This window comes from Vulpes vulpes, chromosome 3 (assembly GCF_048418805.1).
Source record: "Vulpes vulpes isolate BD-2025 chromosome 3, VulVul3, whole genome shotgun sequence".
NCBI lineage: Eukaryota > Metazoa > Chordata > Mammalia > Carnivora > Canidae > Vulpes > Vulpes vulpes.
In genome coordinates, this window is record NC_132782.1 from 16,360,796 (window position 1) to 16,373,200 (window position 12,405).

The window sequence follows — 12,405 nt, forward strand, 5'->3', positions numbered from 1 at the left end:
CATGTGACCCCCAAATCTATAGCATTTGTTGAGAATAACTTAGATGTCAAAGTGGGTTTATGTCCTGTGCATCTTCGATGCTCAAGGGCTCCCTGAACTCACTCCTGGGCAGCAGTCACCTGTTATGGCCTGGTTTCCTGTACTACATTTTCACTCAGTTGAAGAGTGTGGTCACACATTGATCTCATCTACATCACTGATTCCACCTATTGTTAGAAGTTACATGTCCACCTAGTAGGTCAATGAATTTAGGACAATAAATGACAATTACTATATGAACACAGTACTTAATGATTTGGAAAGATGAAAACTCAAACAACCAAACTAATAAGTTGTAGGCTGCACCTAAAGCAATTAATGCTAACATTTCATCACCATATCAGTGTTTTTTAAAAACAGAATTTCTATCTTAATCTATAGAGGAGCAGGTACAGCCCTGCGGCCACTCCTCACAGAGCTCTGGTGCCTTCTCAGGCTTAGCCTTGATAATGAGCTTTAGTACTTTAACAGCCTGAAGCTCTTGCTACCTGTCCTGAAGTACACTTAAACAGTCTACTGGAGCTGATTCTGAAGGAGCCAAGTCAGTTAATATCCTAAAAGCTCCCTTCAAATGTAATTTTCATAGTCCTTAAATTTTAATTGTCATTGTTTATTACTGTTTTGGCTACATTCTCTACAATTTCAGCAGCATCTTAAGAGACAATGTGTCTATATGTACAATGAGAAAACAAAATGGCTTGCAACATGAGAAATAAGAGCCACAGTTTAACTGTACAATATTAAGGAGAACCTGTGGTATCACCTCCTTTTTCGGCAACATGGACAACTTACATGTAAGTATCAGCATTATGAATGTGACAAATAATTCTTATAGGAGTAAAATACAACATCCTGAAAAAGAATGGTTTCTACCATACACGGCAGTTAGAAAATGTTCACATTTTAACAAATCTGTACAAACCACAAGAAACTTATTTATGGGACCACCATCCCACCTTTCTGATAAGAACCTTCTAGAAATGTAGGATAAACATGAACAATTTATAAATCTAGTTATCTATGTGCTCCACAGCCCTAGAACCCAAGAATCTGATTTAGTGAACCCTACATGTCCAAGATGGATCATTTTTACATGCCTTGATTGTTAATGAATGCCAGCTTTTAATATCTCTAATAAGATGTACAGTCAACTTGCACCTTTAAGGAGGTCATTAGATTTTTTAGCAAAGAAGCAACATCATTTAGCAGCAATTAAAGCGCCTTTCAAGAAGACTTAAAAAAAATACAATATCCAATTAGAAAAGCCATATTTTTAAACATTTGTACAAGAATAAGCTGCTGAAACTTGGTAATTGAAATACAACATCTGTACAACAATTTACAATAGAGCTAGAAGGGAATTTATCATTATCCTGCATAGAACTGGTCTGATCTGCATTTGGTTACATACTGTCACTTGTTTATGAACAAGGCCTGGTAACAAAGGGAAAAATATCTTAATTCAAACATACTGAAAACATCAGAGATATTTAGTGATTTCAAAACAAGCAGCTCATTTTGTCAAAGGTGTAAAGTAGATCTAGAAATAATAGCTCTCCCGTTAACATGACTAGTAAAAAAAAACAAAAAAACAAAACGGACATGTGGTTTCGAGGTACAACTTGGTAAAAGCCAGAATAGGCAAGTGACAAAGTGTAACTTTGTCCAAAGTCCAAAGATTCTAACTCTCACATGCTACTACTATAAAACACAACTGTCACCGTCATTCAGTTCTTACTTTGGTTTCAGCAGATTAACCGCTGAATGCTGAAGAATGTATCCAGGCACTATAGTTCTTGTGTTAGAAATATTTTTTCCATGTGTTTTTAAATAATGAAAAACTACCCTTCATATTAGAACTCTCTAGTAACAACCAAATGTATTTAAGTATTATAAACGTTATTTACAGTGTTCCCCCAAACAATTTTTCTTAACACGGTATTCCTGTTTCTGTGCAACAGGCAGTCATCCTTCACTGCTCAGGGTTATAGTCAAAAGTGTACATTTTATTCATTGTCCATGATCCACTCATACAAATGACGCTATGAAGAACTTCAGTTCACAAATAGTTCTCAACCATGTCCTGTGTGAAAAAGAAAACAACAAAAAACAATCAAATGCTCTCAAACTCAAGTGTGTATCTGGAAGCAATTCAAAGATATCATGCCAATTTTGGAGGAAAATCAGTAAGTAATTATGCTTGAAGAAGGGGGTGTAGGGGATGCTGTAAGCCCAGCCATGTGTAAGTTTCCTGAAGAATTTGATCTTCTCATATGTGGAAGAAGGTACGGGTCATTTGCCAGTTGGTGCACATCAAACCGATCTTCTTTTCGGTAGGCCAGACAGCGTCTTATAAAGGCCTTAAAAAAAAAAAAAAGTTCAGAAATTAAAATTTGTGCTCCTTTATACACATCAGTCAGCTGGCTCCTATTGTAAAATGACCACGTTTAAGACAGTAAGTGTATTTCACTTCATTAGCATTCAAATCTTGAAAAAATTCTATAGCATTAAAATTCTTATTCCAAAAGTAAACTCAAGTCCCAGCCCTTAGTTGTTGATTTTATAGTCTAAATGATTACTGCTACCATTTAAATTTCCTGTTGGAAAGGTGTACCTCAGTTTTAAAAAAATTTATTCCAAGAACAAAAATTAGCATCTTATTCTGAGTATACAATTCAGTGATATTTTAAGTGCATTCATGTTGTTATGAAACATCAAGGTCATTCATCTCCAGATCATTTTCATCATCCAATATTCAAAACAAAAGATGAAATTCTGTACCATTAAACGACTCTCCACTTGTCCTTCCCCCAGCACTTGGTAACCACTGTTCTGTAAGTGGAATCATACAGTATTTGTCCTTTTGTGTATGGCTTATTTCACTTAGCATCATGTTTAAGAGTTCTCCATGTGGTAGCATGCATCAGAATTTCACTGCTTTTTAAGGCTGAATAATACTCCATTTCATGTACATACTACATTTTGTTTATCCATTTATCTGTTGACATTTTGAATAATGCTGCTGTGAGCAATGGCATAAAAGTATCTGTTCAATCCTTGCTTTTTTGGGGTATATAGCTAAAACTGGAATTGTTGGATGGCATGGTAATTATTTTTAAAAACTATATAATATCTATCATTGTTTTAGGTGCACAACAACTTAGACAATTGTTTTCTTTTGATAAATTTTAAGAACTATTCTCCTTAGGACTGATTTTGTTTTTTTAAAAATTTATTTATTCATTCATTCATTCATTCATTCATTCATTCATTCATGAGAGAGACAGAGAGAGAGGCGGAGAAGCAGGCTCCATGCAGGGAGCCTGACGTGGGACTCGATCCCGGGTCTCCAGGATCATGCCCTGGGCCGGAGGCGGCACTAAACCACTGAGCCACCTGGGCTGCCCAAGACTTATTTTCAAACTCGAAGTTTGTACCTTTGATCCTTTTTGTCCATTTCGCTCATCTCCCACCCCCTGCCTCCCAGCAGTCTGTTCTCTGTATTCATGAGCTTGGGTTGTTTTGTTTTTTTAAATTTACTTACTCATGAGAGAGACAGAGAGGCAGAGAGAGAAGCAGGCTCCTTGTAGGGAGCCTGATGTGGGACTTGATCCCAGGACCCCAGGATTATGACTTGAGCTAAAGGCAGACACTCAATGACTGAGCCACCTAGGCGTCCCTGTTTTTTTTAATAAGATTTTACATATAAGTGAGACACATAGTATCTGTCTTTCTCTAACTTATCTCACTTAGTGTAATGTGCTCAAGGTCCATCCATGGTGTTGCAACTGGCAAGAGATCCTTTCTTTCATGGCTGAAAAATATTCCACTGTATCTATAAACCACATTTTCTTTAGCCATTCATCCACTGATGGACACTTAGTTGTTTCCATGTCTTAGCTATTATAAATAATGCTGCAGTGAACAGAGGGGTACAGGGATGTTTCCTAATTAGTGCTTTACTTTTCTTGGATAAATACCCAGAGGCAGGATTACTGGATCATATGGTAGTTATACTTTTAATTTTTTGAGGAACCTCCATACTATTTTCTACAGTGGCCATACCAATTTACATTCCTATCAGTAGTACACAAGGGTTTCTCGTTCTCCACATCCTCACCAACACTTCTTTTTATTTTTCAATAGCCATTTTAACAGATATCAGGTGATATCTCACTGTGGTTTTTAAGTAGGTTCCACACCTAACATGGGGCTTAAACTCACAACCCTGAGATTTAGAGTTGTGTGCTCTATCAATTAAGCCAGCCAGGTGCCCCCTGACTATGGTTTTGATTTAGTGACGCCAAGCACCTTTTCATATACCTGTTGGCCACATATCTTCTTTGGAGAAGTATCTATTCATATACTCTGCTTATTTTTTAATCAGATTGTTTTTCTTTTCTTAAAATAGACTCTATGCCCAGCGTGGAGCCCAATGTAAGGCTTGAACTCATCCTGAGATCAAGAGTCGGACACTTACTCAATTGAGCCATCCAGGTATCTCTCTTGCCTGTTTTCCCTGCTAGTGCGTTGTACCAACTCTATAGATTTTGAATATTGAGCCCTTGTCAGCTATAACTTGCAAATATTTTCTACCATTTAGTAGGTTGCCCATTCGTTTTGTTGATGGTTTCTTTTGCTGTGCAACTGGTTTTTCATTTGATGTAGTCCCACTGGTCTGTTTTTGCTTTTGTTGCCTTTGCTTTTGGTGTCAGATCCACAAATCCTCACCAAGACAAATGTCAAGGAGCTTAATCGCTACATCTTCCAGGAGTTTTATGGATTCAGGGTTTACGTTCAAGACTTTCATCCATTTTGAATTTATTTTCCTGTATGGTTAAAGCAGTGGTCCAGTTTCCCCAACATCATTTATTGAAGAGACTATCCTTTCTCCACTTTATAATCTTGGCTCTTTTGTCATAATTTTTTAAAAATTTTTTAAAAAAATTTATTTATGATAGAGACACAGGCAGAGGGAGAAGTAGGCTCCATGCAGGGAGCCCGATGTGGGACTCGATCCCGGGACTCCAGGATCATGCCCTGGGCCGAAGGCAGGTGCTTAACTGCTGAGCCACCCGGGCATCCCTCTTTTGTCATAAATTAATTAGCCATCTAAGCTTGGGTTTATTTCTGGGCTCTCTATTCTGTTCCACTGATTTGTCTGTTTTTATGCCAATACCATACTGTTTTGATTGCTACAGCTTTGAAATATAGCTCAAAATCAAGGAGTTTGATGCCTCTGGCTTTGTTCTTCTTTCTTAAGACTGCTTTGGCTATTCAGGGTTTTTAGTGATTTCATCCCAATTTTAGAATTGGGTGATCTATTTTTGTGAAAAATGCCATTAGAATTTTGATAGGGCATGCATTCAATTTTTACATTGCTTTGGGTAGTACAGACTTTTAAATATTCTTCTAATTCAAGAGCAAGGGATATATTTCCATTTATTTGCATGGCCTTCAATTCCTTTCATCAATGTTTTATAGTTTTCAGAGTACACTTTTCACCTCCTTGGTTAAATTTATTCCTAGGTATTTTATTCTTCTTGATACAACTGTAAAGACTGTTTTCTTAATTTCTCTGATAGTTTATTAGTAGTGTATAGAAATACAACAGATTTTTGTATCCTGCAACTTTACCAAGGTACAGTCTTTAGGATTTTCTATATATATAATGTCATTTGCAAATAGTGACTCTTTTACTTTTTCCTTTTATTCGTTCTTGTCTAATTGCTCTGGCAAAAACTTCCAAATACTATATTGAATATGGAAAGCTGCATTTCTCCATATATAATAATTCCAGACTTCTAAGAATTTTCTCTCATTCTCATTCCATTTTACTATCAGTTTACTTTGGCTAGAGGGTATGATGCCCTTTTTTTGGGGGTGGGGGTGCCACATTTTTTAAGATGCAGGGAACAATGAAGTGATACTTCTATTGGGGTTTGTTTCCTAAGTTAATATTGTATATCAGTACTGAAAAAACTAAATAATGGAATATAATCACAGTATCTTTTTTCCTTCTTAAACTGGTTTTTATATATATTGTCCTTCAGAATGGCTTTGTATTAAAAAAAATCTAAGATGGTACACAAAGCAAATCTATGTATGTAGCTGGCAATCAAACCTAACCTAACCAGAACCCCCTACGTCTCTTCATGCCTCTGTCCAGGCACTGGCTCTGCCTCCAAGCTAGCAGGGAAATCTCTATCCTGACTTCTACTACTCTAGTTCTGAACTTTACTTAAGTGGAATTATACCTTATGTTCTGACTTCTTTCAGTCAATATCCTATTTTGAGAGATTCATCCGATTTTTGCAACAGATAAAACATTTTCAAGGGATAATCATTTCCTTATTGCTGACAGCAAAAGTAACTAGCCTGTCTTAAAATTCCTAACTTCCATATACATTCATGAATTAAAGCATTTTGCACCTACGTTGATAAGTAATTTTTCCTCTAAAAACAAACTAGCTCTTATTATTATACGTTAGTTAGCTTACAAATACTTATCAAAAATCTTTCTGAATCATTTTCAATGCCGTCTCTGAAACCTAGAGTTCAGTTTAACATAAGTTTCAGTAGAGGAAAAGCTGCTGACGTTAGTCTACAAGGAGTACATGTACTTATTAAGATGCTCAGGCCAGGGATCCCTGGGTGGCGCAGCGGTTTGGCGCCTGCCTTTGGCCCAGGGCGCGATCCTGGAGACCCGGGATCGAATCCCACGTCGGGGTCCCGGTGCATGGAGCCTGCTTCTCCCTCTGCCTGTGTCTCTGCCTCTCTCTCTCTGTGACTATCATAAATAAATTAAAAAAAAAAAAATTAAGAAAAAAAGATTAAGATGCTCAGGCCAGGTCAGTGGAGGTACTTGGTAGAGGTGTATTCTCTAAGGACAAGGTTTGAAAAAAACACCGCACATGAAACCCCACAAAAAACAATGTGCCCCTTTACTTCCCACATCTGTGACTATGGTGCCTATGAAGAGCATAAGACTAGAAACAGAGATGGCTAAATGGGACTTCTTTTCGGCAAACCACATTCATTCCTGGTCACTTCTGTCAGTTAATTTATTTAGTTTCTTTTCTCACTGATGCTGCAGATAGAAAAGGAAGGCAAAATTTAGATGCTAGCATTGTCAAGTTCTTTTCAGGGAGCCATATTACCTTATGAAAAGTATGTGATGATCTTAGTCTGAAGCACAATGAATTATCTTCTAAAAGTTATCCAATAAGATGTAACAGACAAAATGAAATACAAGACTGTTTGTTATTCACAAAAACCAGTACATTTTCAATAATGAAGGTCACTATGACCTCGATCAGGGGCAATATCTAGCAGTGCTTATTACCTACATTCTAAGAATACAGAAATTATAATGCCTGTTTATGAATTATCCTTACTGCCAAGAAAAAACTGGAACCTTCATGTGTTTTTCTTAGGAATTTCATAGGATTTAAAAAAGAAGATTCCATGGATCCCTGGGTGGCGCAGCGGTTTGGCGCCTGCCTTTGGCCCAGGGCGTGATCCTGGAGACCCGGGATCGAATCCCACATCAGGCTCCTGGTGCATGGAGCCTGCTTCTCCCTCTGCCTGTGTCTCTGCCTCTCTCTCTCTCTCTCTCTGTATGACTATCATAAATAAATAAAAATTTAAAAAAAAAAAAAAAAGTTAAAAAAAAAAGAAGATTCCAGGGCAGCCCCAGTGGCGCAGCGGTTTAGCGCCGCCTGCAGCCCAGGGTGTTATCCTGGAGACCCTGGATCGAGTCCCACGTCAGGCTCTCTGTATGATGCCTGCTTCTCCCTCTGCCTGTGTCTCTGCCTCTCTGTCTCTATGAATAAATAAATAAAATCTTAAAAAAAAAAAAAAAGATTCCAATAGGAATCACAGAGAAATGAGCTTTGTGCTGAGTCTAACAAAGGAAGAGTGAAAATACAAAGGTGAAAGGCCAATAGAATGAAAATGGGAAGATATTAAGCACCATTAACATTTTGCTATTAATTACAGATGCTATTCCATGTTACTAGACAGATGGATTAGAACTACAGGAAGCTGTTCATTACTGATTCATAGACTGCTACATGGAAGCAGAGGTGATGAAGAGGTCAGGCTTTTTCAAGAGCTACTGTATGGCAGCATAAGGTCAACAGTGAATTCTGGAGTCTAGCAGAAGTGAATACTTTAGGCCACAGCTCTGCTATTTTCTAGCTTGTATGATTCTGGACAAGATAATTCTGCTATGGTTTGGATGGCTTCCTACTTTATAAAATGGGAATAATGAAGATACTGATCTATATCTATACAGTTGTTAAAAGATTAAGTATCAACACAATGCTTGGTACATAATCACTAAATAAATGGTAGTTATTACTACTTTTTTTTTTACTTCTTATATACTTAAATATGTTGGTATTACCGTATGCTGATACATAAAAGTTTTGTGATTTTTTCCTTAATTTTCAAAGCAAGTTGCTGTTGTCAATCAGGGACTGTATCTGGGTCTTCAAAAGGTGAAAACCAAAGACTCTTTCCAGAGCAAATCACCAGTCCTTAGTGGACAAATTTTACTGTGGCAGCAATCTCTTTTTTTATTTACTATTAAGTACAGTTGACCTGTGAACAGTGTGGGGGTTTAGGGGCATGGTTGAAAATCCAAATATAACTTTTGGCTGCCCCAAAACTATGAATGGCCTAGTGTTGACTGGAAGACTTACTGATAACATAAGCAGTTGAATAATACATATTTTATGTTATATATATGGTATATTCTTTCAATAAAGTAAGCTAAAGAAATGGAAATGTTAAAATCATAAGAGAAAATACATTTACAGTACTGTACTATTTGTTAAAAAAAAAATCCACATTAACAAAGGACCTGATCTCTGCAGTTCAAACCCATGTGGTTCAGAAGTCAACTGTACTTACTTTCAACACAATTTATGAAATAAAATTTACTTCACAAAACTTATTTACATAAACTTTAATACCTTTGCTTCACTGCTTACAACTGGTTTTACAGGGAACTGGACTTCTGTGGCTTTTAATATTGTATTTTCTTGAAGAATGTCTTGTTGAGATTGATTGTGACCAAATGGCTTAAAAAAAAAAAAAAAAAGTTTAGGAATTTCTCACAAATATTTAAACAGAGTAATTATCACTAAATCCTCAAGAAATAAATGATTTGTGTTCTAAAAATTCTTCTTCATTATTTGGAACTTGGGATACATTCTCATAGAAATAGTGTTATAATTGATAGAAGGCTGAGCAAACCCACCTAATTCCTCAATATAGCTTAAACATGGTGCATAAACATAGACTATAATGCTGTTGCAATATAATCAAGATAAAACAAAAATATTTTAAAAATCTAAAAATTTATTATGACCGTTTTAAAAACTGAAACATGACTAAAGAAGTAAGAAGCAGTGGAAATGTCTGAAAACTCCAAAGAATAAAATACTTTGAGCATGCTACACTCCTTCACTGACAGTTCTGGGTTTGTTCTAACTTGCAGTGACTTCCTAGAGAAGTCCCTTAATCTCTCTCTCCACACCAACATGAAGGGACTGGAAAGTATCTATGGCAGCTTGTAGCTCTGTCTTTAAAAATAAAATAAAGAGAGGTTTGGGAAGAATTAAGACTAAGTTTGATGGAGTTTCCCTGAGGAAGCATAAGGGGACACAATGCCCAGGACAAATTGAGTGTGTGTGGAGTGAGGTAGGAGTGGGGGAGACAATGTGAGTAAGTACAAAGAATGGAGTGTTTTGGCTCCAGAACCCTAACAGTAGAAAATGTTAGCATTATTAATAGATCGGTTCTTCTTTTACTTAAAGAAAAAAAGAGGGGGCAAAAAGGAGATCAAGTAAGCTGCTGTGACATTAAAATAATCTGATCCATGGAAATTTTACCAAGAAACAGAAGCCTGACTTCCCTTAGTAGGATCTACCCTGACTTTAAATTAATTAAAACTTTAAATTTAAGATGGGAAATTCAACTTTTCTCCATACAGCAGAATCTTGCATACTTTAACTTACCTTTCTACCATAAAGACACTGAAAGAAAATGACGCCAACTGACCACACATCAACCTTGTTGGAAATCTTTGGTGGTTCTTTTCCAACTACAAAACACTCAGGAGGTAAATACCTACAGTTTTTGAAGGAGAAAAGAGTAAAGGATACCATTAACAGTCTGTAACTTAAGCCTTCTAAAGGTACATTGAGAACACTCAATACTCCTACAAAAAGCCTTAGGACTTTCATGAATGAAAAATCACTAAACTTTTGAAACATTTACACATCCTTGTATCATTGGACTCTAGAGCCAAAACATACAACTTTGTGATAAAATATGCAACACATACATATATTATATATACTAACATCATTTTTCATTCCTGTAGGTAATATACATATATTGTCAGTAGAAATTATGTTCTAATTTGAGTAAGCATTAATAAACACTCTCCCATGCCCTTTGACTTGTGTTCAAACTGTAGGCAATTCTCTTCCTAAACAGGTATCTGACCAGCTGGCTCTTCTATTTAAAAACTTGCAACATCATGTACTACCACGGTTAGACCTCATAGCTCTTGTTTGTAACACAAACCCATCCTAATCTACAAGCAACTGTCTGGGCAAAGACCATTCATTTGGCTCACCATACTGCTCCCTTATCCCCCACATGCTTCTTCATATAACAATTTCTTTTTTTTCTTTCTTTCTTTTTTTTTTTCTTCTCTCATATAACAATTTCTAATGCCTTCCCTAACCACTCCAATTCATTTGGTGAGCACTTTTTTCTTTAAGATGGACTAGACCTCCATAAACCTCCTCTGTTCCTTCCCTCTAGGCTGAGCTTTGCTTCTTCCCCATGTAACCGGCAGATGTTATGATACCTCTATACTGGCACTGCACTAAACTCACACTCAACTGGGAGCAGCTCAAGGGGCTCATATTATTCACTGTGCAGTTTTTGAACCCTAGCAGCATCTAAAATATAAAGTATTAAAAAAAATACTATTTTCTATTTTTTTGGTTGCATTTTTTCATTTTATTTTTTATTTTTAATAAATTAATTTTTATTGGTGTTCAATTTACCAACATACAGAAAAACACCCAGTGCTCATCCCGTCAAGTGTCCCCCTCAGTGCCCGTCACCCATTCCCCCTCATCCCCCGCCCTCCTCCCCTTCCACCACCTCTAGTTCATTTCCCAGAGTTAGGAGTCTTTATGTTCTGTCTCCCTTCCTGATATTTGCCGCACATTTCTTCTCCCTTCCTTTATATTCCCTTTCACTATTATTTATATTCCCCAAATGAGTGAGAACATACACTGTTTGTCCTTCTCCGATTTACTTATTTCACTCAGCATAATATTTTCTACTTTTAAGTGCTATTTGTAAGTTCATAATTTTATATAAAGGAAAGGTACAAATAAATATGTCACACCTTAGGTTATAAAAAGAAAGATCCATCAGGGATGCAAGCATCTCCCACCTCTAAAATTTAGATAAACTAAAAATTCCTGAAAAATAATACAGCTAAATGAGAATCTAACTTTTTTTCCTTTTGGTTTTATACTATGCGTAAATCATTTAAATTTCAGCAAGATAAACACAGATTTCTTAAAAAAAAAAAAAAACAAAACAAAAAAAAAAAAACAACTTCTAGAAATAGAACCACCAAAGATGACCAATAACTCATTTGTAATGTAAATCCTTTCCTATCTCCAAATCAAGTAAAAAAGCCAGATTTGTTTTATGAATAAAAGTATATATTTTGTGTGGATTTATGAAACAAGAATGGCTCTTAAACACTATGCTACACTGTCTCTTGAGGCAAAAAGCTGTAAGCAAGGAAAGGACTTATAGGAAAGACACTAAAGTTATTTGAGGAGATTTGAGACTTGGGAGGAAATGAGGGACAAAACTGATTTTCTTCTAAGTGATACTGATAAATAGTTTCTGGGGATGAAAAGGTAATTTGCAAAAGCATTATATGCATGTATTCTAGAAGACTGTACAGGACATCCCAGCTTACCAAATACGTAAGCTTAAAAAGCTAGGACTATAGGAAGCTAACCATTTTTTAAAACATATTTCTATGGGAAACACATTCCAGGTTACTACATGGAAATACTCCAGCCCACCTGTCAGAGGTAAATCTTCTTGCCCAGCCCTCCACTAGCAAAGCCAGACCAAGGGAAACAACATCATGGGAGTCTCTACAGAGGAAGGATGATCTATTATTTAGAATTCTCTATTATTTCAAGCTGTCTTCCATGGAATACACGGTTCTATGAAGGACATTTATTGCTAAAAGTCTGAAGACTACTGATTGAGGATGCCAATTTTTAGGGGGTTTCTAGTTTG

At 36.4% G+C, this 12,405-nt stretch overlaps 1 protein-coding gene across 4 annotated transcripts in view; it reads right to left on the reverse strand.

Annotated features, from left to right (window-relative positions):
* Positions 1-628: 628 nt before the first annotated feature.
* TLK1 (tousled like kinase 1) overlaps positions 629-12,405 on the reverse strand; it is a 148,582-nt gene continuing 136,805 nt past the window's right edge. For all 4 annotated transcript variants that reach the window (XM_025994065.2, XM_072751901.1, XM_072751903.1 and 1 more), the window contains 3 exons: positions 10,068-10,179; positions 9,021-9,128; positions 629-2,399 (listed from right to left, as the gene is read on the reverse strand). In XM_025994065.2, coding sequence (XP_025849850.1) covers positions 2,223-2,399; positions 9,021-9,128; positions 10,068-10,179 — 397 coding nt within the window. In that variant the 3' untranslated portion in view covers positions 629-2,222. The remainder of the gene's footprint in view (positions 2,400-9,020; positions 9,129-10,067; positions 10,180-12,405) is intronic.